This window comes from Maniola jurtina, chromosome 8 (genome assembly GCF_905333055.1).
Source record: "Maniola jurtina chromosome 8, ilManJurt1.1, whole genome shotgun sequence".
Lineage (NCBI taxonomy): Eukaryota > Metazoa > Arthropoda > Insecta > Lepidoptera > Nymphalidae > Maniola > Maniola jurtina.
Window position 1 is genome coordinate 3,938,258 of NC_060036.1, and position 26,984 is coordinate 3,965,241.

The 26,984-nt window shown below is 38.4% G+C and overlaps 7 protein-coding genes across 8 annotated transcripts in view; 5 read left to right on the forward strand and 2 right to left on the reverse strand.

The window, feature by feature from the left end:
- Positions 1-26,984, forward strand: part of LOC123867499 (UPF0389 protein CG9231) — a 212,597-nt gene that overhangs the window by 45,507 nt on the left and 140,106 nt on the right. The gene's annotated exons all lie outside the window — the stretch shown is intronic.
- Positions 682-2,394, forward strand: LOC123867489 (ATP synthase subunit beta, mitochondrial). The gene has a single exon (XM_045909536.1). The coding sequence runs from the start codon at positions 792-794 to the stop codon at positions 2,331-2,333; it is 1,542 nt and encodes a 513-aa protein (XP_045765492.1). The 5' UTR covers positions 682-791; the 3' UTR covers positions 2,334-2,394.
- On the reverse strand, positions 4,290-13,710 carry LOC123867482. Of its 2 annotated transcripts, none has more exons than XM_045909526.1 (10): positions 13,389-13,710; positions 12,628-12,816; positions 11,975-12,136; positions 10,215-10,493; positions 9,709-9,901; positions 9,263-9,410; positions 8,721-8,880; positions 8,170-8,368; positions 6,880-7,599; positions 4,290-6,011 (listed from the first exon to the last, which is right to left on the reverse strand). In XM_045909526.1, exons 2-10 carry the CDS (start codon positions 12,805-12,807, stop codon positions 4,411-4,413), a joined length of 3,642 nt encoding a protein of 1,213 aa, XP_045765482.1. In that variant the 5' UTR covers positions 12,808-12,816; positions 13,389-13,710; the 3' UTR covers positions 4,290-4,410. The 2 variants fall into 2 exon arrangements, with proteins under 2 accessions (XP_045765482.1, XP_045765483.1); XM_045909527.1 differs by having other exon boundaries at positions 4,290-6,008; positions 6,883-7,599; positions 13,389-13,709.
- On the forward strand, positions 14,399-18,981 carry LOC123867490 (NEDD8-activating enzyme E1 catalytic subunit). Its single transcript, XM_045909537.1, has 6 exons — positions 14,399-14,964; positions 15,255-15,415; positions 15,925-16,093; positions 17,254-17,503; positions 17,790-18,009; positions 18,496-18,981. The coding sequence occupies exons 1-6, from the start codon at positions 14,627-14,629 to the stop codon at positions 18,711-18,713; spliced, it is 1,356 nt and encodes a 451-aa protein (XP_045765493.1). The 5' UTR covers positions 14,399-14,626; the 3' UTR covers positions 18,714-18,981.
- On the forward strand, positions 19,263-21,957 carry LOC123867495 (signal peptidase complex catalytic subunit SEC11A). The gene is made up of 4 exons (XM_045909544.1): positions 19,263-19,435; positions 19,533-19,792; positions 20,793-20,970; positions 21,780-21,957. The coding sequence occupies exons 1-4, from the start codon at positions 19,388-19,390 to the stop codon at positions 21,828-21,830; spliced, it is 537 nt and encodes a 178-aa protein (XP_045765500.1). The 5' UTR covers positions 19,263-19,387; the 3' UTR covers positions 21,831-21,957.
- On the forward strand, positions 22,726-26,605 carry LOC123867493. Its single transcript, XM_045909542.1, has 2 exons — positions 22,726-23,279; positions 25,638-26,605. The coding sequence occupies exons 1-2, from the start codon at positions 23,147-23,149 to the stop codon at positions 26,450-26,452; spliced, it is 948 nt and encodes a 315-aa protein (XP_045765498.1). The 5' UTR covers positions 22,726-23,146; the 3' UTR covers positions 26,453-26,605.
- LOC123867491 (protein ANTAGONIST OF LIKE HETEROCHROMATIN PROTEIN 1-like) lies at positions 24,634-26,909 on the reverse strand. The gene is made up of 2 exons (XM_045909538.1): positions 26,602-26,909; positions 24,634-25,544 (listed from the first exon to the last, which is right to left on the reverse strand). Exons 1-2 carry the CDS (start codon positions 26,907-26,909, stop codon positions 24,635-24,637), a joined length of 1,218 nt encoding a protein of 405 aa, XP_045765494.1. The 3' UTR covers position 24,634.

Below are 26,984 nucleotides of genomic sequence, written 5' to 3' on the forward strand. Positions count from 1 at the left end.
ACCTACGTTGTCGTATTAGTTTAAAAAATGTGAAAAACCAAATTAAATATGAATTTCGCGGCCAGGCCCGTCGCTTCCACCTTAACAACATAGAGAGTAGTATGTTCCTACTTCCTTGATTAACAACAACAATATTTTATCAGCTAATCCTCTACCTCTATCAGATAGAGTCTCAAGAGTAGAGGCTAATATCTCAGTGGGCGCTATTTTGAGTAACCAACCAATCAGTAACGAAATTGTTTTCGAATTGAATGAACTTCGAATGTTTGTTGAAAGCATTTTCGAATTGAATTTCATATAATATTTTTGAAAACATTTTTGTGATTGGTTTGTTCCTCAAAATGGTTAACAGCCACTTAAATTTTTATGTGTTATTTGCAAGGATTTATAATATAACAGAGTTTCTTTCCGTGGGCAGAGTATTTTTTTCATAAACCTGAAACGAAAACGTAAGTCCCGGACGCATAGCAAAACATCAACAAAATTACAACAATGGTAAACAGTCACATGAATAAAATGTTTTGAAAATTTTAAAGAAAATTATTTTATAAATGCCCGATTAGTCGAGGACTGGGACCGTATGCCTGTCTGTATAACTCTTTATAAACCTAAGTAGAATCCAAAGCCAAAGACCCATAAAAAAAAATTAGAGATCTTAGTTATGTAATGTCAAATTGACATTTCATTGAAAAAGCGAAGAAAAATCATTTTGAGGTTAGATTGGGTTAGATTGTCATCTCTGGGTTACATAATTTGGTCCGCCCTACAGAAATAACTAAGTAAATTTTAAAATGTTGGGGGCTGTTAGCAGGGTTGGTAGCGGCTTTCTAGCCGCTAAGACAGTAGCCGAAAAAGCTCTTGCAGAATGTGGCAAAATCGCGGCTGTTACAGTGAACAAGAGAGATTATGCTACCGCAGGCAAAGGGCAAGGTAAGGTGGTGGCAGTAATTGGTGCCGTAGTGGATGTTCAATTCGACGATAACCTTCCACCCATTCTAAATGCTCTTGAAGTGCAAAACCGTTCGCCACGTCTGGTCCTCGAGGTTGCGCAGCACTTGGGTGAAAACACCGTACGTACCATTGCCATGGACGGTACCGAAGGTCTCGTCCGCGGCCAACCGGTTCTCGACTCCGGCTCTCCTATCCGGATTCCCGTCGGCGCTGAAACTCTCGGCCGCATCATCAACGTAATCGGAGAGCCCATCGACGAGCGCGGCCCCATCCCCACAGACAAAACTGCCGCGATCCACGCCGAAGCGCCCGAGTTCGTGGATATGTCTGTGCAGCAAGAGATTCTGGTCACGGGTATCAAGGTCGTTGACCTGCTCGCGCCCTACGCCAAGGGCGGCAAGATCGGCCTGTTCGGCGGCGCCGGCGTCGGCAAGACCGTGCTCATCATGGAGCTCATCAACAACGTCGCCAAGGCGCACGGCGGTTACTCCGTGTTCGCCGGAGTTGGCGAGCGCACGCGCGAGGGTAATGACTTGTACCACGAGATGATCGAGTCCGGCGTCATCTCCCTGAAGGACAAGACCTCCAAGGTAGCGCTGGTGTACGGGCAGATGAACGAGCCGCCCGGCGCGCGCGCCCGCGTCGCGCTCACCGGCCTGACCGTGGCGGAGTACTTCCGCGACCAGGAGGGCCAGGACGTCCTGCTCTTCATCGACAACATCTTCCGCTTCACACAGGCCGGCTCGGAGGTGTCTGCCTTGCTGGGGCGCATCCCCTCCGCCGTGGGCTACCAGCCCACACTGGCCACGGACATGGGCACCATGCAGGAGCGCATCACCACCACCAAGAAGGGCTCCATCACCTCGGTGCAGGCTATCTACGTGCCAGCCGACGACTTGACCGACCCTGCTCCCGCCACCACCTTCGCTCACTTGGACGCCACCACGGTGCTGTCCCGAGCCATCGCGGAGCTGGGCATCTACCCCGCGGTGGACCCTCTTGATTCAACCTCGCGTATCATGGACCCCAACATCATCGGCGCCGAGCACTATAACGTGGCCCGCGGCGTCCAGAAGATTCTGCAGGACTACAAGTCCCTGCAGGACATCATTGCCATCCTGGGCATGGACGAGTTGTCAGAGGAGGACAAGCTGACCGTGGCACGTGCGCGCAAGATCCAGAGGTTCCTCTCCCAGCCCTTCCAGGTCGCTGAGGTGTTCACTGGCCACGCTGGAAAACTTGTCCCACTGGAGGAAACCATCAAGGGCTTCTCTAAAATCTTACAAGGAGAATATGATCATCTCCCAGAGGTAGCTTTTTACATGGTTGGACCCATTGAAGAGGTTGTGGCTAAGGCAGAAACTTTAGCTAAGAGTGCATAATTATTGTTATAACTGAGATGGCAATGTAACCTTATTTGATAATAAATTTAGTTATAAATAATGTGGCATTTTACTTTAGTTTTATTAAAATACTAGCTGATGCCCGCGACTTCGCCCGCGTGAATTTAGGTTTTTTGAAATCCCGTGGGAACTCTTTGATTTTTCGGGATAAAAAGTAACCTATGTGCTAATCCAGGATATTATCTATCTCCATTCTGAATTTCAGCCAAATCCGTCCAGTGGTTTTTGCGTGAAGGAGTAACAAACATACACACACACACACACACACACATACAAACTTTCGCCTTTATAATATTAGTGTGATAAAATAAAAACTACAGTTTTTGATAATAGTATCAACATGGGTAGGTAGACCACGTATGATGCAGGATGAAATAACTTCGTTCATAACTAAAATAGTTTGTAATCCTTACTTATAATAAAACTGTAACAGGACTATTTCTGTACATTAAATATACTTTGAAAATTTTAATCTGAGGAACCATTATTATATAGACCCCAAAACAATTTTTTTTAGAATTTTTGTCTGTCTGCCTGCATCATGCTACCTCACCATCAATACGATGGGATTTAGAAACTGTCGGTTATAAATTGATTGATATTGAAGGTATCTGTAGTGTATTGAAGTAATGACTTTGTCGTTGACCTCGAGGACCCAACTCCTCAACCCTGATGCTGTAAGGAATTGCATTCCTAAATCCTGGTAATCCCTCGGGATTTTTAAAGGATCATCCATTTAAATGTTTTTACGTGGTACAGAAACACGTTGCATCCCGGGGACAGGCTATTACGGATAGGCTACTTTTGTCCTGAGATCTCATAACTTTTTAACAGTGAAAACATTATGAACTTGTGAGTCTTGGCTACCTTTTTACATGAAATGTTAGATTTTTTTGGATCTATTTTTTGTAGGTACATCATTTTCATGGCCCACTCTCTATCGTTACCTCTTTTTTTAAAAGCTTTTATTCAACTTGCAATGTACTCGTATGTAAATATGTTTGTTCGGGTGGAATCTTGCAACTCAATTTTGAAGCAGATATACCAAATTTCAGTCTTTTAGGACTTCAGGAAACACAGATACTTGGTACGTTTGATAAATCTGCCACGGACATCTTATCCTGAAAACTTTAGAATTCGAGCAACAGATTTTACAGATATGCATCTCATATATGAGAGGATGAAGGGGGACCCGATTTCTTAATTTATCTGTTGTTCATAATTCTTGAAATTCCTACTTAATGCCAAATTTCAGTCTTTTGGACTTCAGAAAGTACCTTAGAATTTGTGACTAGAGGTTTTGAATGTCGATAAATCTGAAACTATAAAAGCTAGACAATTGATACTCAGTGCGTTTAATGAATCTGCCAAGAACATCTAATCCTAAAAATATCAGCATTCTAGCGATAGAATTTACAGATTTGCTTCCCCCATACAGAGGCGTAGAGGGGTGAAATTTCCAATTTCTTAATTTTCCTGTAGTTTGTATGCAATTTCTAGTCTACATACCAAATTTCAGTCTTCTAGGACTTCGGGAAGTACCCTAGAATTACAGACTATGAATTGTGATGATCATCAGTGAGGGACGAAAACGGCTTATTTTAGGTATCAATAAATCTGTAACCATAAAAGCTAGATATTTGATACTTAGTATATTTGGTAAATTTGCTGAGGACACCTTATACTGAAAATTTCAGCTTTCTAGCGTCATCCAGACCGAAGTTATGACGGGTCGAAAATACGGCGAAACACTTCGAGAAAAAGGTACGTAGCGCCCCGGCCGCCGTTTGGCTCGTCTTGGCGGGGACACTGCCGTGCCCCCTGATAAATTCATTAAGTACTAAAAACCTGTATTTATTAGCATTTAATCTCAAACAGTAAATTTTATTGTGATGTCAAGTACAGGTATACAATTTTAGATTGAAAAAAATAATGACAAGTATGTTAAATTTTAATTTCTAAAGAAACGTTAACAACTGTACAAAGAAAAACTTAAATTAAAGTACATATCTTCATTATTATGGCAAAGGAATATAATTACTTTGCAAAAGCTCTTTTAGCTGTCTTGGCTAGCAATTTTATTTGCCTCCATTAAATCTTGATTGTTTTCATTAATAGTTTCATTAGCAATATGATCTGATTCAGAGTTCATTTGATCCTTGTGATCAAGGTTTTGTTCAGTATCTTTTTCTGTTATGTTATTACTTATACTTTGTAAAGTTGTTTCATTACTATTAAGTGTTTTTTCATCATTTTTAGGTGTTTTTTCACTGATATCAATTGATGTTTCATCACTATCAAGTATTTTTTCGTTGTTATTAACTATATTATCATCACAATAAGGTGTTTGCTCTTTATTTGAAAAAACGTCTTTTCCGGATTTTTCATTTTCTGCTATAGATGGTGAATCAGTTGTCGCCGGCGATACTCTCTCGTTTACAATACTGGTTGATACTGGCCTAGTTATTCCGCGATCAACTTGAGGTACCTTAACAACTACAATTTGATCAGACTTTTTACTATGATTCTTGGCACTACTCTTGCATGCATCTTTTAATTTAATAGTTTGAAACTTGAGAGGTGCATTTAAATTTTGTATACCATCTGCATTTCTGTTAATAGGTTTGATTACTAATATTTTAGTTTTCATACCAGCTTTACTAAAATCAGTTATATTTCTCTTTATTATGGGATTCTTGATAACTTCTAAGCTCTGTCGGCCAAATTTAATAGGAACTTTAATAGGAGGTTTAGTGTTGCCTGGGTTAGATTCTAGTATAGAGAGCGATAAAAGCTTTTCACTCACTTTTTCTGTTTCTGTTATCGACTTTGTGTTAGTTTCATCATTTTCCAAAGTCAACTTTTTTTCATTGTCTGAAATAGAAACTGATTTATCCTTCACTTCTTCACTAAGATCATTTAAAATTGTATCCATTGCTTTAACGTTATAATTATCTTTGGGATTTTTAATAACATTTGCACATGTTTGAGTGGAAGTTTCACATTTCTCTGGTACAGGTTCACTTTCTGGGCTAGTACTAAGAATTAGATCTGTAAGGTTACGTGTGGAGCTGGAGGAAGGCTCAGCAATTTTACTGAGATTACAAGTATTTTTAATTTCTTCAGTTTCTACTTTCTTAGGTGAAATTTTGTCCGCTCTCGTAATTCTAGGTATCATCGGTCGCGCGAAAATACTCGATATTCGCGACTCCTTTGACGTTTTGAATACCGGGAAACTGGCAGTTTTCATGTGACCTTGGGCGCTTTCTAGCGACTTTCTAGATAACGTTATCATTGCACCACAGCAGTCCTTATTGATAGTATCATAATTATTCAGTAGCTCCTGCTGTGCTTTCTTTTTAGTTTGAATCACTTTAGTATTATTTGTATTCGTAGTTTGTGAATCTCTATAGCCTTGTGCTTCCATTTTTAACAAATTAGATAAATCATATTCAAAGTCTGCGTTTTTGGGCGTAGTTCTTTTACGGATAGGTCTTCGGGACGCGACCGAGGAAATTATTCCAATGTTTTGACGCTTAGAACTTTTTTCTTCAACATCATCTAAATCTGAAGAATTTTCTTCAAACATTTTACTATTAAGATTTGTATCATTTTCTCCAAGTAACATATCATCTTCTTTCTGGTCGTTGTTATCTGAAAAATAAAAATATTATTAGAAAAGAATTTTAACGTTTAACACTTATACATAATTATATTACTAGATTATGGCCGCGACTTCCTCCACGTAGATAGGTTATTTCAAAATCCCGCGGCATGAAAAAAGGTACAGGGTATAAGCTATCAACATTCTACTAATCGGATCAATGTTTGGAATAACAAACATCTTAACTCTTAAGTCATTAAAGACTAAATAGTGCACGCTACAAATTCATACAATAGGCTCGCGAGTGGCAGCTAAAGTCACGAGGTTTGACAGCTTTAAATTAAATTTAAGACTGTCAAACTGTGTCTGTCCTTTTCATATTGCATTAGTAAGAAGAGGATCTGAATACTCTAAAATTTAGTTGTCAACAGAATCAGTAAGTACTGTAAGTACCATAATAAGATAACATATACCTAAATTAGAAGACACCTATATAAGCAGACTTGTCCTGACTGACAGACTGATCTATCAATGCACAGCCTAAGGTGCTGAGGTTAGATACATGAAATTTTGACAGTAGGTTCCTTTTATAACGCAGCATAGGCACCCACAAAGAAAGGATTTTTATGCGACTTCAAAAAAGGAGAAAGTTCTCAATTCGTGGGAATCTTTTTTTTACAAGTTCAACCCCTATGGGGCTTAAACAGGGGATGGAAGTTTGTATGAAAGTCCGTCATTTTACAGTTACAAACGAAGAAATACGTATTTCAGGATTTTTGGAAATTCCACCCCCTCACCGATTTTCTCAATTCCACCTCAGTGAAGCCGGGGCGGTCATCTTATTATATTTAAAATAAAATGCAGGACCTTTTTATAATTATTAAAATGCTGTTATTATCTAATTACCATTTCTAATGCGCCTACCTGTAACCAAAGCCTCTCTTTTCTTCTTTGCATTACTTCTGTAAATGTTGCTCTTCCGTTTCCTGGAGCCAGTTTCCGGCCTCGTGCTGCTGCTGCTGCTGTCGTCGGACAGGCGGCTGGAGTCGCTGGAGCATCTGCTCGGTCGCCGCGACTCCGGACTAGTCTCGTTCGCATCCGTTGGCTCATCGACAGATTCCGATAATTCCAAAGCTTCCGTGCCATCGATAGCTTTCACAGTGCTGTAGAAGAACTCAGTGTTGCCTTTAAGTTTATGTACAACTTTAACGTGTTCCGGCAGTTTATCGAAATTAAAATGTTTGAAGTTGCAGAGCTTACACGCGTAACGCACCCACTTGTAATGGCCGGACATGTGCTTCAGAAACTCGCTAAATTTGTCGTGTTTGACATCGCATTTTTTACAGAGAAGCTTGAATAAATCGACATCTGATTGGATTTTTTGCCTAAAGGCATTCAAGTTATTCTTTTCTATCTGTTGAGCGAACGGAAGATTGTTGATCATTGAGATATCATAGATTTTAGGCTTGTTCTGTGTGACAGAGTCATCAGTGTCCATTTTAGTGGTTGGCTGTTTGTCATCCAGAGCAAGGAGTTCTGCTTCTGGAGGTTCATCGTCGTCTTTACCATTATCTTCCTGCACATCCTTGTCTTCTTGTACTTTCTCAACCGTCTGTACATCTTCAGTATTTGACTTAGAATCTGCAAGATAATTCAAAGTTTTGAATTAATAATGCGATTTGGAATATGTTAAGTCCTACAACTACAGCCAAAACCTATAGCTATAGGTTTTGGCTGTAGTTGTGTGGAGAAAGTCCAAATCGAATTTCGTTTTTGGAAACTATAAAAAAAGACTCCTAACAAAAAAATCGCGCCTTTAACGCCTTGGCTGCAATCTGAAATTATGCACCCATGCACACACACAAGCAAATTACGCAATACACATAAAATTGCCATTGTAATTGGTCATTCAGTTGCCGGAGAGACTGTACCTACTTGCTAAGAAATGTTTACGGATTTGTTGTCCAACTAGTCGTAAATGATTTGAACGGGCACAAGAGCGGACGCATTGTTTCATACAATGCGCCAGCGCTACTCTATATAGTGAGAGTTGTCGGATTTATCACAGATCCTTGTTCATGGAATAGTCGACGCTCCCACACAGATGACGTGTCATTATTAATATTTGTGTTGTCAAGTAATATAAGTGGGGCGCGTGATTTCAGCTAAGACAATCTTCACTCAGAGCTAGGAAACAGTGTTCGGAGTCACCTGAGGGCATGTGGGCGCTGAGGTAGGGGTTGCTGGGCTCCTTGTGGTAGTCCTTGCGGATCTGGATCTGGATGCGGCGGCGGTGGCGGCGCGCGCACGTGTGCGCGTGCGCGGCCAGAGCGGCGCGGCGCTCGAAGGTGCGGCCGCAGCCGCCGCAGCGCCGGCCCTCGCCCTCGCCGTCCAGCTCCTCGAGCCACGCCTGTCACACAACATTCATTGCTTCTACAATGCAGCTTCACAAGTGCAGTTAATTTCAGTTAATCAGTTTCTCCTTTTATACATAAAGATTTTCTTAATAATGTTATTTCTGAAATCTGAACGATACTCGGCCACACCAGCTAATCTCAACGAGACTAGTAACTACACAGGAGATTTTTATAGAGTACCTATCTATGTACCTACGCTACACACACTGTACACAGACTGACTCGCTCTCTTCCTCGGTGAGATGGGGCGCTTCCTGTTCTCGTAGAAGACGGGCGGGTTATTCATGCAGAACGCCTTGGCCTGGATGGACTGGCGCAGCCTGCGGATCCGAGCTGCGGGTTTACCTGATTCTCCTTATAGAGCCTCTCTTCCTCGGTGAGATGGGGCGCGGGCGTGGCCTTTGGCGCCGTCTTCCTCTTCTCGTAGAAGGCGGGCGGGTTGTTCATGCGGAACGCCTTCGCCTGGATGGATTCGCGCAGCCTACGGATCTGAGCTGCGGTTTTTCTATAAACAAATAATGTTCTCATGAAGCCAATGGAGAACCAACTATGCAGGATATGCACAAGTGAGCTAAGACAGTATTCTCTTTACTATCTTCTTATTCAGAATATCATTTCAAACTATTAAAATTATAATGCTGGAGATACCAAGTTAAGAGCATAAAAAAATTCAATTTTTCTAGGCTGATATTGCTCTTGGAAACTCTTGGCAAGCTGGATTTTGGTATGAACCTATGTTATTACAATAAAGATAGAACCAAAATATTTCCATAATAACTTAATTATTGTGGTTTCAGCATTAGAGCAACTCATTCCTAAGTTTATTTCCATTCAAATAAGTTTTTATGTTGTGATAGGATTTTTTTAACAATCCTATTTTTTTTTACCTATGAACCTTGAAGAGATGACGATAGACACTCCAAGATGTCGAAAAAGTTTCCAAGCAGTCCGGGCAGGGGTACACCAAACGGTTCTCTAAGTGTTTGTACTTTATGTGGAATTTTAACGTCTTCTGAGTCGAGAACTGCAGGTCGCCTGTGAAAGAATGGGCAACAGATATAAAAATATTGTGATGTCAGGACAAATCCAATATGGTGGATATCAAAAATATTTATAAAGTTTGGTATTCAATAATTGATTGCATCGCATCGCATTGACTGACACCTATCAATCGCGGCTTACGGACGAGGTCCATAGTTTGTTTCACGCTTTATTCCGCCGGTGCTGACATACTGTCACTTGCTACTTGTATCATCATCAGCCTGTGGACGTCCACTGCTGGACATGGGCCTTCCCTAAAGAACGCCACCACACCCGGTATTTGTATACTTACAAATTTTGCATTTCAGTATATCAGATTCCTCATTATCATCATCATCACTGATTTGTATGACGTTATCGGTGTTGAGTGTCGCACTGTCAGTTGCCTTGTCACTGCTCACTGTGTCACTACTCTGCACTTTGAATGATCCATCGCTTTGCAGCACTGCATTTTCTTGAGACAAAATATCATTTAGCTCATCCACCTGAAAAAATATTTCTTTTTTGTAACGAAGTTCTTCAGTATCAAGTCCTAGGTACAAATGCCATTTTGGTCCGTATTCACGAGAGACATGCTCAAGAAAGAAATGCGCGATTTTTCTATACTTAACGTAAATTAGTGTTTGGTATTACGTTAATTTTAACGCGAAGCGAAAGATTGACTCATGAACTAAACCGCGGCGTGGCAGAACCAACCACCACCAAACAGATCGATAAATCACCCATTGCGCAGGTTCAAGGCCAGGGTTTTTATTTTCCAATGCCTTACTTAACAGCTTGTCCTAAAACATTTCTTACCTGGGCTTTCATAGTATCACTATTAGTATCACCACCCTCAACATTCTGGAATACAGCAACAGAGCTCTTTGGAATCTTCTGGAAAACCAACTGATTGTTCTCAAGTTCGTTCTGATGTAGGCCCTTATTCTTAGTGATCTTCTCTATGATGGAGGTAAGGTCTTTCATGATAGGTATACGCGAATCATCCTCTTCTTCTGCATCGTTCGTGTCAATTTGTTCACGCAATGACTCTTGATAACTCTCTTCTAATTTCTTTATTTTTAATACCTCGTTCATCTGTAATGATTTATTTACGTAAATAAACTATGACCTTGTTGTGATGCTTAGGGCTCGTGCAAAATTCCCAAATAAAGAAAGTAGTTACGTAATATGGAGTACGTACGGACCCGTACCCGAGCAAAGAGACCATGTCTTTCACTCGAAGGGACACCCAATCAGCCTTTGGCCAATCAGCATTCTATGACTCTTTCACGCGCCCGCGAGTCGAACGTGACACTAGGGTGCATTGGGGATCAGTAAAAATAATTTTGGACGAGTGGAGCGGATGCCTTTGTATAGGTAATGTACTTCTAACAGTGCCGAAAGAGAAAGGTTGACTGTTAAGCCAATAGTGCGGCGGTATACTGATCCCTGTTCTCCACCGTCACGCTTCATTTCATACCTAGGTATTCTATTCACTACCCACATTATAAATGTGAAAGTGTGTTTGTTTGTGGGTTTATTGGTTTGTCCTTCAACCACTCCGCAACGGAGCAACAGATTGACGTGATTTTTTAGTTAAAATGGAAGTGGAACTTAAAGTGACATAGCTTATATCCCAATGGTCCGAGGTTCGCACAGGATATCAAAAACCTAAATCCACGCGGCCGAAGTCGCGGGCATCAGCTAGTCAAATATAAATTAATAAATCACCAAATCATTCTTGATAAGTAAGTAAGTAAATAGATAAGTGAAAGAAATAAATTACTTATCAAAATAAAAAAAATCTCACCAAAAGCCTAATATTCTTAATTTTCTAAAGTACAATAACTAAAATATGATTTATTAAGGGCAATAATAAGGTCAGAAAACATTTACTTAAATTTAACCAACTTCTGCTGTCCAAATTTTGTCTTTCGATACAATTAAATGATCTTTACTTGAAACTGAGTAAATTGGCATTAAAAAAAAATTTGTCAATTTCTTTGATTTTTAATGACAACTCACGCTTGACCAAAAAATTTGACTATACCAAAATAGTTTTCACAAAAAAAGCCCTAAAGGTTCCTAAGACAGTTTCCCTCTATACCCTATATTTTTGGATTTCTCCATATTATTGTCTCAGTTAAAAAAACGCTGTATGCTATCATTTGCCAATCAGCACTTGGCCAGGTGTGGCGGACTATGGCCTAAACCTTTCCCATGCTGAGATTTCTGTGGTCAGTAGTGAGCCGGCGATGATACATCATCATGAATACTATCATTGCAAAGTAGCTGTGGGTAGGTAGGTACATCCTTTGTTTTTAAGCAATTTTGCTGGTAAGTAGTTCTGGCCTAAGTAGATGTTTGTTGAATATAAAAGTAAAACTTCTTTAGCCAAGATTCTGAAATCTGATTTTTTTTTAATTTCACCCTGTTTATTATAGTTCACAGTCCTATTTTGCAATTGGTAATACCTCTAAAACACAAAAGCTTTAAAACCCCATCCCTGACTTAAGTTATCTTAAAAATTAACCTGTTCTGCCAATTAGTTGAAACATGTAAAAATCAATACTTACAACAGAGGTTTCCTTCAGAAAATGTCCATGCACTGAAGAATTGAACTTCTCTTTACAGTAAACTCTTTTGTGGGATAAGAAGTTGGCCAAACTTCTAAACATATTACGGCACACCTTACATTCATACAGCAAGTCACACTCATCACTCAGCAAACCTTTGAGCTGAAAAAGGTATAACATTTAAAATGTATCACAAACTAGATAAAGAAACAAAGAAACTAGATAAGTAGGTATATTTTTTGAAAAATGCTAAGCCCATTTTGATGAAACTCTTACTAAATTAGCAAATAAATGTTCAAATAATAATTAATATTCTAATTTATTGTTTAAAAATAAAACAGTTTAATCTTAGGGTCACCTAATTGAATTCCCCTAAAATGTTTACTTACCTAAGTTTAAAACCAGTCATAATATGTGTAGGTATGTAGGTGTCTAACAAAATAGCAATTAAATATTTCAGTTTACAAAATACATTCAAATTCAGTTGTACTTAAATAGGTACTTACCTATGTATTTAAAAAATGTTAGATAAGAAAAACCTTACAAAGTTGACAGTAAAATAAAAGGTACCTAGGCACTTAGGTAGGTATAGGAATAAATAGGTTCCAATTCAAATTTTTGAATGTTGTTAATTTGTATGAAATATCACTTACTTCTTCAGTAGCCAGGTCAAATATCTTTCTGGCCTGTGCAAATCCAGTTATACTAGTTAGTATAGGTTTCCTCAGCAAGGAAAAGTCAATATCCTCAGATTCTTCCATTGCTGAATCAGTATTTCTACTTGATTTGCTCTTATCATCTTTCTTTTTTGTGTTTATTTTATTACCAGCCATTTTTTATACCTACAAGTCATTTAATTGTTACAAAATTTACGATTGATTACCTCACCCCCACACAAATTAATTACACACAGATTGACAGATAATATTATGTGACACACTAAAAGGTATCTCAACGTAGGTACAGATAGGTATATAATATAAATATTATTATGGATGAGTACTAAATATTACTTTAGTTTGCACATCTTTAGGGTGCGTAATTACTAATTATTATGATTTGCGTTGGAGTACACACGAAACAATAGTGGCACAGTTTCGAATAACACCGACCATCCAAGGCAACTCAAAATACCTACCGATGTTTGTTATCTAATCACCATGAAAAGTCCCAGTATTCGTTCATATTAAAAGTCGAGCCTTTTAACTGTTTATTACATCATGACGAACTTAGCGAATTCTGATCAAGCATGGTTTTAAATCACGAGGATAGGCACCTACCAAGATGTTCACAGTCTGTCAGTCTCTCCCTCAAATTTCAACGATAACGTTAATTTTAGCTCAACACAAATATAACGATCTTGTTTATTATTTATAGCCGAAAACTAAGCAACAATTTAAATGTTCAGACTTACTAAAAAATCTTAAAAACCGCAAACTTGAAAATCCTTGTGCTAGGACAAAATGCGCCACCATTACGCCATTTTTAACAAATGAATACGACGATTCTATTCTAGCCGGCTAGCTATTATATATCTACTTTTATATTTTTAAGCAGCTATGTTTTTATACATATGTAATTATTTTGCAGGATAAATGAATAATTCAAATTGATATTTTTCAAAAGTAACAAATAAATTAAAATATTATTTTTATTAAAAAAATTAGAGCCTCTTTTGAAACTATTTTTGAACGTTTTGAGATGACATTTGATAACGTTTGATTGATCCAAGGTTTGATCACATTGTACCTACTTCCTTGTTAACTGGAGTGGTCGGTGCTTCATTCATGCTACAACCCAGAGTACACAACTGTAATGTCACGATGTCATTTGATGTAGGTTTTTTTTTTGACTTCGCTGTGGTGGCGTTTGCTGGCGCGCGTGTTGTGACTTTTTTGAGTGTTTTTTGTTAGAAGTGGCTGGTTTTTGCGTTCTGCTGGTGTTTATTGGTAGTGGAACTGACTGGGAAGCGCTCTAAAGGGGCGCCGCGTGTATGTCGGCGGGCGCCGGCACAGACGAAGTCGAGAGAGAAAAAAAAAAGGTTTTTTTTCTCTCGTCTGGCTTTACAAAGATTAGCCAATGTCGAGTTTGTAGTTATTAATTAACTACAAGTTAGGGAAACTATATAAGTATGGACTTCGTCTGTACCGGCGCTCGCCGACACACGTGCGGCACCCCTTTAGAGCGCTTCCCAGTCAATTCCACCACCAAAAACACCTTTAAAACACAAAACCCAGCCACTTTTAACAAAATGGCTAGCGCCGGCACAGGCGGGGACCACAGAGTACATTGAATATGCGGGGACCATATACATGTATAGTTTAACTAACTTGTTACAAATAACTACAAACTTGACATTGGCTTATCTTTGTAAAGCCAGACGAGAGAGGAAAAAAAAAATTTTGGTCTGTCATGTCGTATGGTAGCCAAAGAGTATGTAATCACTAACATCGAATGTAATAAATTGTCAAATCACAACGTTCAGTTAATTAATCAGAGAAGTATATTCCTTGCTTTAATATTACTCTCAACAGTTGTCCTCGTCATCATCAACGAAGAGAAAAATAAGGTCAACATTCAAGTTTCAACAAAACAAGTCCCAAAGAGTTTTAATTTTACAACCGGCAAGGCATACTTAATTGAATTTTAGAAATGGCAGAAGTCGAGACTCCGATGCCCGAGTACCAGCAGAGGCGATGGCATAACATAAGGAAACTCTTAGAACGGTCTGGCCCTTTCTGCCACCCAGATTTCGAACCTTCGGCAGAGATATTGGATTTTTTAATGAATAGTTGCAAAGTTCTCATTGTTGGGGCTGGCGGACTTGGCTGCGAGCTGCTTAAAGACTTAGCCCTAATGGGTTTTAAGAAAATACACATAGTGGACATGGATACTATAGAGCTGTCTAACCTTAATAGGCAGTTCCTTTTCAGGAAGAATGACATTGGTTTGTCCAAAGCAAAGTGTGCAGTGGAGTTTGTGAATAGGAGGTAAAACATAAAACCTGTATGTAGTTATTGTTACATTCATACTGCAATATCATTTCTCTTGATATTAGTCGTATTGATCTTCTGTAGGTATAGCTAAATAGCTGGCTAGACTAGGTGGTGAACTTAAATATTCTATAAATCAAGATTGTGATTTACATAAATCTTTTTTAGATTATCTGCATTAAGTATAATTATTATAATCTAGTTAGAAGCTAAAAGTGAATATGTAGAAAAACAAGTAATGTAACTTTGTTTTATAGGTAATTTTTTAGATATAATTCATATTTCAGGGTCCCTGGCTGTGAGGCAGTGGCTCATCACTGTCCTATCCAAGACCTGGACGAAGGCTTCTACCGTCAGTTTCACATAGTAGTGTGTGGACTGGACTCAATTATTGCCAGACGTTGGTTGAATGGCATGCTTATGTCATTGCTGCAGTATAATGATGATAGTAATGTATTATTATTTATTACACTCCTTTAATTATACCCATACTTATATTAAACCCATACTTATATTAAAAAAGCAAGTCTGTCTGTCCACTTAACCAATTTTGATGCAATTAGGTATAGAGGACTGGACTCGAAAGGTACAAGTATATCTCAAGTGCATCAGAAGCTAAGATTTTAACAAATGAAAACGAAAACTTCAATTAAGAATAATTAAGATGAAAAAACATATCTTGATAAAGACTTCCTAAACACTTCTATATATTTAAGATATATTTAATGAGGAATAAACATTGTGTAGATAGTAATATCAAACAAAACTGTGTCAGGTCCACAACAGACAGGTAAACTGATTTAGTTACATTTTGTAGTGCTGTCACTTTTTGGCAAGATCATAATACGATTGCCAAAAAGTGATATCATTATAACATTTAACTATATCAGGTTAATTATCCTCTTGGAAGTGGGCCTTAGTTACCAAAACACTATAATCTGGGGTAAACTTTTTCAGGAAGCTTAGATCAAAGCAGTGTAATACCACTGGTGGATGGTGGCACAGAGGGATTTAAGGGAAACGCGAGGGTTATTCTGCCGGGCATGAGCGCTTGTATTGAATGCACACTAGACTTGTACCCTCCTCAGAAAACCTTCCCTCTGTGCACCATTGCTAATACTCCCAGGTAAACTATGTTGTTGTAACTGGCACTCTGTAAATTGTGTGTGATAAAATTTATTAAAAAACTGGCCAAGTGTGAATCAGACTCGCGCACTGAGGGTTTCTTACTCAGTTTTTTCCTACATTTTGCACGATAAATCAAAAACTATTGTACATAAGAATAAATAAAAATTTGTTTTAGAATATACACTAAAGCCCTTTCATATGATTCCCCATTTGGTATAGTTATCATATATTGAAAATTGAAAATACTGTTTATATGTTTAGGAACACATTTTAATTTTTTTAAATAATGGTACCACAAATTCCTGGTCTTCGGATCCTTTACTTGTGCTATAAGATCTACCTACCTCCCAAATTTCATGATTCTAGGTCAACGGGAAGTACCCTTGACAGACACAACAGACAGACAGATGGACAGACAAACAGACAGATAGACAAAGTGATCCTATAAAGGTTCTGTTTTTCCTTTTGAGGTACGGAACCCTAATATTGTGTTTAGTTGTTTATACTATATTGTTATACTATGTTGTGTATACTATATTTAGTCGCTGAAGTCTCTCTCCTCTATCTCCTAATATTGTACTAGTAAATACAAGGTATATACAAACTATACAGTTTTGTCATCTTGAAAGTTGTAGAATGCTTGCTAGCCACTTCTCTCCTACTCAGACTTTTAAAACTCACCTGCCGTTTGTAGTTTGGATATTGAAATTGCCTCAGTCTTAATTCTCAACTTTAGTGTAAATATTATTACATTGTATGTATGCAGTGATTTTGCTAGTAAGTAATAATCTGAACAAATTGCAAGCTCCATCAGAGTTTGGATGGCTAACAAAATATGAAAGACATTAACTTGCAATCTGTTTAAAATTTTTACTCTCTACACTCGAACTCTACTGTTTGAAATTGGATGCAATAAATGATGTTACAGTTGCAAGATGTTTTTCCGATAGTATTACTTACTATTATGCAGTATTAGGGGACCAATCTAGTAGAGAATCTTGCGTGAAATTCTCTGTGTTTTGTCTGCATACATTCAGTGCTTCTCTAAATATTTCAATATGTTTAGGCGAGGTGCTTTTGTCCCTGATCTTATAAAGTAAAGCTACTTGGTGGTAGCTTGACGGTTAATTAAACTAACAGGCAATTTCTTTTACATAGATTACCTGAACACTGTATAGAGTATGTCAAGGTATTACAATGGGAGAAAGAGAACCCATGGGGCAGCGGCACGGTGCTTGACGGCGACGACCCTCAACACGTGGCCTGGGTGTATGAGAAGGCACAAGAGAGAGCTATGAAGTATGGCATCACTTCGGTCACATACAGACTGACTCAGGGGGTATTGAAAAATATCATACCGGCAGTTGCTAGCACTAATGCGGCTATAGCAGCTACTTGTGCTACTGAGGTGAGCTACTATGATGATTTTGATTTTATTACATCAGACTACATACTGCCTTATATCTACTAAAAAGTCGAGAGTAGTCATTTGAAAGTACCAATCTTTGCTTGTCCGCACACTGCACACTACAATTTTCCTCAGTAATTTAGTGGCATGCAATGCAACTCGAAATGTACCTACCAGAAACTTTAACGGAAATCCCAATAATAGCTGGACAATGTTTCAACTCAATAAGATGAAAACTGTGCGACTGTATAAGTAAACAAATAGACAGACAAACATTAATTTTTAGGTGTTCAAACTTGCATCATCATGTTGTGTAAACATGAATAACTACATGGTACTGAACATGGCTGACGGAGTGTACACATACACGTTCAACGCGGAGCGTCGCGCAGACTGCGTGGCCTGCAGCAACACCACCAGAGTCATGGAGGTCGAGCACGACGCCACGCTACAAGCGATATACGACAAGCTGTGTGAAGATACTACTTATTTGATGAAGAGGCCAGGTCAGTGGCGGGCACAGCAAGGCTATAGGCAGAGGGAGGTTGGGGTTCAAACTCCCGTCGAAATCCTAGATATGAAGAACATTATTTTTGAAATGTATTTAGTACCCGTTATTTAATTTCCCAATTTTTTTTTTCAAAAACATGGCGCCATTCATCACGCCGCAACAGAGCAACGGATCGGTGTGATTTTTTGCAAGGATATTGTTAAAGACCTAGAGACTGACACAGGCTACTTTTATCCCGAAGAGTCAAAGAGTTCCCATGGGATGATCCCATGACTTTCTGGGAAAAAGTAGCCTATGTTTGTCCCCAGGATGCAAGCCTATCTCTGTATCACATCAATATCAGTTAAATGGATGGGATTTGAAAAACTAGCAGACAGACGCACTTTCGCATTTATAATATTAGTATGGAAGTATGGATGGTTCTTTTAATAGAATGAAGATAATGTTACTCTTAACCAACATTTTCTCAATTTTTTTCTAGGTATCACTACAGTTATAAACGGTCGCAATAAAACTCTCTACATGGCATCTATAAAGAGCATCGAAGAGAAGACCAGAGACAATTTGAAAAAGAAAATCACGGAATTGGGTTTATACAATGGAGCTGAGATACTGGTTGCGGACGTAACAACTCCTAATACTGTGACGATTAAATTAAAAATTTCCGAAAGAATTGATGTGGATATGTTGTATAAATAAGCAAATGAAGTTAAAAGAAAAACAATAGCAATACTGTGTATAAATTAAATATTGGCTTTATATCAGACTTGAGTATTGCCAATCTCACATGCATATACTTCAGTGTAATAGTCATGCTTAAATTTTATAAAAAAAAAAAACTAGAAAAAGGAAATGTTTTCTTGGGGTTTTCCATGGTTTTTCTCACTGTGAAATAATGCCCATAAAGTTAATGTGATTTCTCTGATTTATGTAAAAAAAGGAAGATAAACTGAAAAATGACAAAGTACTATTTTTTTTTTATTTAACTGGTTTTACGGCTCTGGGTTCTGGCCCTTTGAAGCCTGAAAGGACTAAAAATTCCAACAAACCATTGGGATGAAGAGAAAGGGCTTATAAATTCGTTTACACACCATCCCAGTTTCAGTCCATCCAGAGTACATACACAATACGAAGTAACCGGGTTTGTACCGGACAGTGTAATGACGTCGTTGTGTTTGAAGTTTTTTTTTACTGTGTGTCTTATTCATTGAGTCATGTCCATGTCATGTCATTGATTTGATGGATGGATTTGATTTTGAAGTTTTGATCTGACGTGGTGTTGTTGAGCTGTCGAAAAACCCTTTCTTTTTACAACTTGAAGTGTATAACCAATAATTTTATTATTCTCTTATAAATAAACCAAATCAAACAATATGTTAGACATTTTATTCGACGATGTGAAGCGCATGAACAAGAGACAGGTACTTTTCATTGATCATTGTTAAAATTAAGATGACGGGATCCTAAACACAATGTTTCACACCGGTTGTTTTCTAACGTTCACAATATTATTTCCAGTTTATTTATCAAGTCCTCAGTTTTGGTATGATAGTATCGTCAGCTCTGATGATATGGAAGGGCTTGATGGTTGTAACAGGCAGCGAAAGTCCGATAGTGGTGGTGCTTTCCGGTAGTATGGAGCCCGCGTTTCATAGAGGAGACTTGTTGTTCCTTACTAATTACCCCGACGAGCCCGTGCGCGTCGGAGAGATTGTGGTCTTCAAGGTTGAGGGGCGCGACATTCCAATCGTTCACAGAGTTCTGAAGCTGCATGAAAAGTAAGTAATATAGCAGCTATTATTCTATTTCTTTTTATTTCTGATAAAATAGCTTGCTTAACTAGTTCACATTTTCTGTATGTGCTTAGTCAGTGGGGTATTTGCCTCTGATTGAATTTTCGATTTCTTTAAAGTATGCAGGCTTACAATGTTTTGCGTTATTGCAGAGTTAGAACACTCAGGTGTATAGTAGTAGCTAATAGACAGTTTCTACTAAAAACTTGGGGTGTCTGGTCCACATATAGGCCAGAAATATGACTTACTATCATACCGTCGAGCAGCTGTGAAGTGAATGAAGTATAAGGACGACTTGTGCTACTTATGATATATTAGGACTCTACCACCAATTTAAAAAGGAGATTTTAGTGATATTTTAAGAGCAGGCAAAAAACTCAACAGTTACTCTTTAAAAAGCAAAATGTTACAATATGTATACAATATGATATATACCTAAGTAATGAAACCATTACACTACCTTGTGAGCTACCAAATGAAGACATCCCAAATTATTGCTATCCTAATGTTTGGCTTATATTCAGCTACTACTGGCTAAATTAATTAGATTTGGCATTAGTACCAATATTCATTCGTCATTCGGCATAATAACAATTATTGCAATACAATAATCACAAGTTTTGCATTAATTCTGCTGTAGGCTGAGTGCCAAAGTTTGACAACTGCAGTGTGATAATTGCCACCTCTGATTGGCTAACACCTCATTAACAGCTATAATCCATAGTTGCAGCTAGAATGCATAGTTGCAACTAGAATACATATTTGCAGCTAGAATATATAGTTGCAACTAGAATGCATAGTTGCTGCCAGAATGCACAGTTGCAGCCAGAATGCATAGTTGCAGCAGAATGCCATCAATTCAGTCAATCATTGCAATATGATGATATTAATTGCCATGATAGCCCCCTGGGTAATTATTGACATGTTTTAACTTGTCAATAAAAGTATGTAACTTTTGTAAATATCTATTGCTTGTTATTTCCAGAAACAATGGGACTGTGAAATTTCTAACCAAAGGAGACAATAATAGTGTGGACGATAGAGGATTGTATGCTCAGGGGCAACTCTGGCTCACCAAAAAAGATGTAGTGGGGCGGACTAGAGGCTTCTTGCCTTATGTAGGGATGGTCACAATTTACATGAATGAATATCCTAAATTTAAGGTAAGTGAACTTTAATTTATAAAGCATATAGTGCATACATTTTGAGAACACAGTCACCATATTTGCTCTTTGTCATCTGTCATATTCTCAAATCTAAGGGTAAACACTTTTGACAGTTGGCACATACATAGATCAAATATAGCGAGTGCATTCCCAAAATATACATGCATTATACTTCTGTCAGTTTAAGTATTATTGAAACATTTAATCATTTTGTCATGGTAATAAGTTGTATTGCAGTATAGAATGGAAGCAGGCTTCATTAGATAAGGCGATTTTAACTAAATCCATTCCCTAATTGGTATGGCATTGCATCTGAAGTCGTGAATGCCTGGTGGCACATCATTGTTGTAGGGTGGTAACTAATCACAATCGAATCCAGGACTTCAAATATAAGACCATAGTGTTCATCACTATGCCAGAGAGATACTCAAAATCAATCATTGATTTGACACTTTTACTCCAATTCGAATCAAAATAAGTCTTGATTGAACATACAGTCACCTAAGTTAAGACTGAAAATGACAGCAAAAACTAGTTAGAAAAAGATATCATTGTCATCTTAATCCATTGCCGGCCCACTAATGAGTATGGGCCTCCTCTCAGAAAGAGTAGAGGTCAAGGCTATATTTCACAATGCTGGCCTAGTGTGGTGTTACACTCGTGTGGAGTGTAACACCACACTAGGCCAGCATTGTGAACCTTTGAGAACATAATGAACTTTCAGATGCAGCTTTCCCCACGACGTGACGTTGTTCTTGACTGTTAAAGCAAAAATAACTGGTTATTTCACAATAATTTTGTTTCAGTTTGCTGTGCTGGGATGTTTAGCAATCTATGTACTAGTCCATAGAGAATAAAGATTATGATCTGATGAGAAAGATGGAGTCCAGATGTCTGTCCGAGTAATGGAATGTACTGGCAGGTGTAATTTCTTTTAAGGACTTCTCTCGAGTGAATATAATAATATTTATTTTGATGGACTTACATTTTATTTCAATTAAAAGATTATTTATCTTTTGGATATTCTAAATATTGTTCACTTAAAGAATATAAAAAAATAAAGTATAGATGTCACTTTTACTATATTAAACTTAAGGAAACAGTAAATAAAAGTTTTTTATTTGAATATAAAACAATAAACATATTGTCAGAACTAAACCACTACGAAACTTCAGCTGCCGCCCGCCGCCCACGCGGTTGAACGAAACGTAGCGCGCACTAGGCGGTTAACGGTTCAGTTGCAGTTGGCGGCGTGCCGTTTGCACCATCCATCCATCTTCTGTTTTTCTAAACAAATTGCGAGCCAGGTTCATTGTGTTTTGCAGTAAAGGATGAATCAAATTTTTTTTTTTTTTCGTCTTCGTCGATTTCGATAGTACAAATAGATAACCCAAGCTACGGACTTCGTCTGTGGTGGCGTTTGCTGGCGCGCGTGTTGTGACTTTTTGGAGTGTTTTTTTTGTTAAAACTGACTGGAAAGCGCTCTAAGGGGGTGCCGTGCGTATGTCGGCGGGCGCCGGTGCAGACGGGGTCCATACTTGTATAGTTTAGCTAACTTGTTACAAATAACGACAAACTTGACATTGGCTAATCATTGTAAAAGCCAGACGAGAGAGAAAAAAAAAAACCCAAGCTAATTCGACTGTGTTCTATTTCGTTTATGATAGACTGAAGTAAACGCAGTTTTCCTACTTGAAGCGATCAAACCGCCTGACTCAGTTCAACAGCGCGGCGCGCCACGTGGCGGTGAGCTATTAAGGTCATAGCACACTTAAACGACTCTGCTCCCACCCGGCAAAAAGAATAAAATTCAAATATGGGCTTTAAATATTGCTCTTTAGATATATTTTACATTGGCATCATAAATTAGCAGACAGCTCGCTGTCAGCGAGCTTACCGCCGTCAGACTGCTCGGTAGTTGACGCCTCGCAGGCCGCACGTTGTAGGCGAGCGGTCGGCGCGGTGCCCGCGCGCTTACTGCTAGCGGTCGGCGCGGTGCCCGCGCGCTTACCGCTAGCGGTCGCCGCGGGGCGCGGGGCCCGCGCGCTTTGCTAGCGTTCGCCGCGCCCGCCGTCGCGTCGCCCGCGCCGCTCAGTCGGTCAGTATCTACACCGAGTAAACCGCACGTTCGATCTCTTTCCAAGTGTTTTCGCAGATATTGAACGCATTCATTATGAACAAAGAAAAACTTATAGAAGAAGTTCGAAGATATCCCTGTCTGTACGATGCCAGTGACGCAAAATACGCAGATTCTGCCAAAAGGGATCAAACATGGAAATCTATTGCTAGAACGTTGTCTGCAACAGGTATGTATCTATCTACGTACAATCACACTAATATTATAAAGGCGAAAGTTTGTATGTGTGTGTGTGTGTGTGTGTGTGTGTGTGTGTGCGTGTGTGCGTGCGTGCGTGCGTGCGTGCGTGCGTGCGTGCGTGCGTGCGTGCGTGCGTGCGTGCGTGCGTGCGTGCGTGCGTGCGTGCGTGTGTGTGTGTGTTTGTTACTCCTTCACGCAAAAACTACTGGACGGATTTGGCTGAAATTCGGAATGGAGATAGATAATATCCTGGATTAGCACATAGGCTACTTTTTATCCCGGAAAACCAAAGAGTTCCCACGGGATTTCGAAAAACCTAAATCCACGCGGACGAAGTCGCGGGCATCAGCTAGTCTATACTATATTAAAAACGTATAGGAGGAAAATTGTATTTTTTAATAATTTTTTAGGGTTCCGTAGCCAAATGGCAAAAAACGGAACCCTTATAGATTCGTCATGTCTGTCTGTCTGTCTGTCCGTCCGTATGTCCAGCCACTTTTTTCCGAAACTATAAGAACGATACTGTTGTATGGTAAGTAGATGTATTCTGTGAACCGCATTAAGATTTTCACACAAAAATAGAAAAAAAAACAATAAATTTTGGGGGTCCCCATACATAGAACTGAATCTCAATTTTTTTTTCATCAAACCCATACGTGTGGCCCCTCCACACGTATGGGTGGTATGGTAAAAACCATGCCTCTCTTTCACACTAATCATCCTTCCTATTTGCATTGTTGAAATAAGGAAAGATGATTAGTGTAAAAGAGAGGCATAGTTTCTTTATCCTTTTGTTTCCTAGAAAAGATGAACTACTTTGCAAGACGGGCGTTCTGGGTAGTTCTGGCACGTGGTGCTAGTGAAGAGTTTCTGTTCTTTTCACAAATTATAAGTGTGACAAGCACAGTGATGTTTCTAGCATTCCAACGTACAAAAAACTAGCAGTTTAACTAGCAGCATGATAATCTTCAAAATTATTTTGAATTAAACTAATCTTTTGCACCTTGATATGAAAAAACGATTATAATACCAGAATTACGAAACAAAGAGTAATGTGTTATACCTCATTTAAATTGGCATTAAATCAGCAAGTTTTTCTTATACAGGGTCATTTTTCCGTAGTACATTTTTTTTCACAGTGCGCTTTTAAAGTGACACTTAATTTTTGGTAACGCTTTAAAAGTTTTGGAAAAAATTAATTGCTCTTGTAATTTGGTAGCCAGAGCTAAAGTACATGTTGAAATAATAATTTTTGTGGTACCTAGTCTATAAGATATTTATTTTTCATAAAACAAAATATATTTTTAAAATGAAGGGTAAAAGTTGCTCTAAGTTTTTTCCTCGTTATTGAATATTTTGATGCAGCCATGAAACTTGACCTTCAGGAGATTGAAAGTAAGATGAAAACAAGTCTCGAATATTAAAAGCATTTTCGGCACTGTTCATTTCGTTTTCTAGTATTGGTTGCAGGAAACCATTCTCGTTGTGATGTATTGGTTGCTGCATCTCATGTTGATCTAGATACTCTATTTCATAGTTTCGCATAATATTATGTAAAATACATGTCGCTAGTATCAATGTGTCAACGTGTATCGGGTTCACATTAATATTTTTGTTATAAATGCTAAATTTCTGGTACAATATTCCAAATGCATCCTCCACAACTTTGCGTGCTCGTGATAAACGTTCATTGAATATAGTTTGTGCCTCAGATAAGCCACGACAACGAGGGTATGGCCTCATTAAATTTTTCATCAGAGGAAACGCCTCATCTCCTATGAAAACATGTGGTATATTTCTGTTACTTCCAGGTAGTGGTTTATCGTTTGGAATATGTAATGAATTACTTTCAAGACGTCTCGCTAATTTCGAAGATGCAAATATTCCACCGTCACTATTTCTACCAAAAGCGCCTATATCAACTATTATAAATCTATATTTATCATCAACCACAGCCATTAGGACAACAGAAAAGTGCTTTTTATAGTTAAAATACAGCGAACCACTATTAGCAGGTGCTATGATGTTGACATGCTTCCCATCTATAGCGCCGATGCAATTTGGAAAATTCCATCTGTCTTGAAATCCTTGAGCTATACTTTTCCACCGCTCTTCAATTGGCGTTGGAATGAAAATTCCCATTAATTTGTTTATGATTGCATTACATACTTCTTGTATAATTGATCGGATTGTTGATTCGCCTAATCTAAAGCTTGAACTCAACGTCCTTGCTGAACTTCCCGTGATCATGTATCTGAAAAAAACTTCCTCTATTAATATTTCTTAGCAAAAATAAACACACCTTAGCACACAGACACCTCTTCACTTCGATTTTTTTCTTTTTCAGAATCAGAGTGCAAGAAAACATGGACAAACTTAAGAGAAAGCTATAGAAGGGCAGTTGTTAAGACACGCACAAAAAGTGGTCAGGCTGCTATCTCATCCAAAAAATGGCAATTTGAAGAAGAGATGTCTTTTTTGTTGCCGCATATGAAACAAAGAAAAACTATTTCATCGTTAACGGAAGATGATAGTGAAGTGGACGAAAATTTTGATGTTAACGAATTATTGTCAAATCACGATTCTCTCATGTCATCAAATGACTCAGAACTTAATGTCGCCAACCAACCAGAATCTGCTTCAACAAATACCTCAGCAAACTCTTCTTTGTTTCCAAACATCCCTAAAAGAAAGCGATTCAAAGGGACCCAAGAATGTACCTCGGCATCAGCTCAACTTTTACAATATTTACTCAAAGAAAAAGAGACAAATAAGGATGACGAGATTGACAAGTTTTTTTCGAGCATTGCAACAACAGTAAAAAAATTAAATCGTTACAGCCAATCTGTTCTGAAGTCTAGAATATTCAACATGGTGTCTGAATTTGAATTACAAGAAATTCAGGAACAAACTAATTTCTATGCTGGTTCTTCACGACACAATATTGAAAGTCCTTCGACTTCGGGTTATAACACCCACAATACAGGACCTTCGGGCTATAACACCCACCATGTAGGATCTTCGGATTATGACCTCCATAATGCAGGCCCCTCCGAATTTAATACCCGCAATGCAGAGCTTTCAGGCAATAATCCTCCAGTTTTAGAAGAACCGATATTGAACAGTGAATTGCCTAATGCTATACAGAAAAATGATTCCTAAGATTAACATGTGGTAGAATATGTTTCTTTACTAATTTAAAGTTAACATTGTAAGCTATAAGTAATGGAAATTAGAGACTGATTGTTACTATATATTTTTTTCAAATAAATATGTACAAAATTTACAAAAAAAGTTTCTCTTTCACTTACCTCAACGTGACGGCAATTTTTTCTATTGGTGTTATTGCTTGTCTAAATTTCGTATTCTTCTTTGTTATGTCTTTTTCAATAAATGATAATATGTAATCAAATAAATACCGATTCATATGAAAGTAAATGTAGAATTTTTCTTCGTCATCTAATATGTGTCTCTGGATCTGCCAAAATTCTCCTTCTGCATGTCTTGCTTTCAGCATTTTATGCACCCAATATCTTCGTCTGTTATTTCTTGCGCTTCTCTCTTCATCCTCAAGTGCAATAGCAATAATTGCTAGTTCGCGCGTTGTGAATCGGGACATAGTAAAAAATACAAGTTGCTTCAATGGAAACCGATCGTGAACTGCGTCTATCGCGAAAGGCGAGAGCGGTCGGCG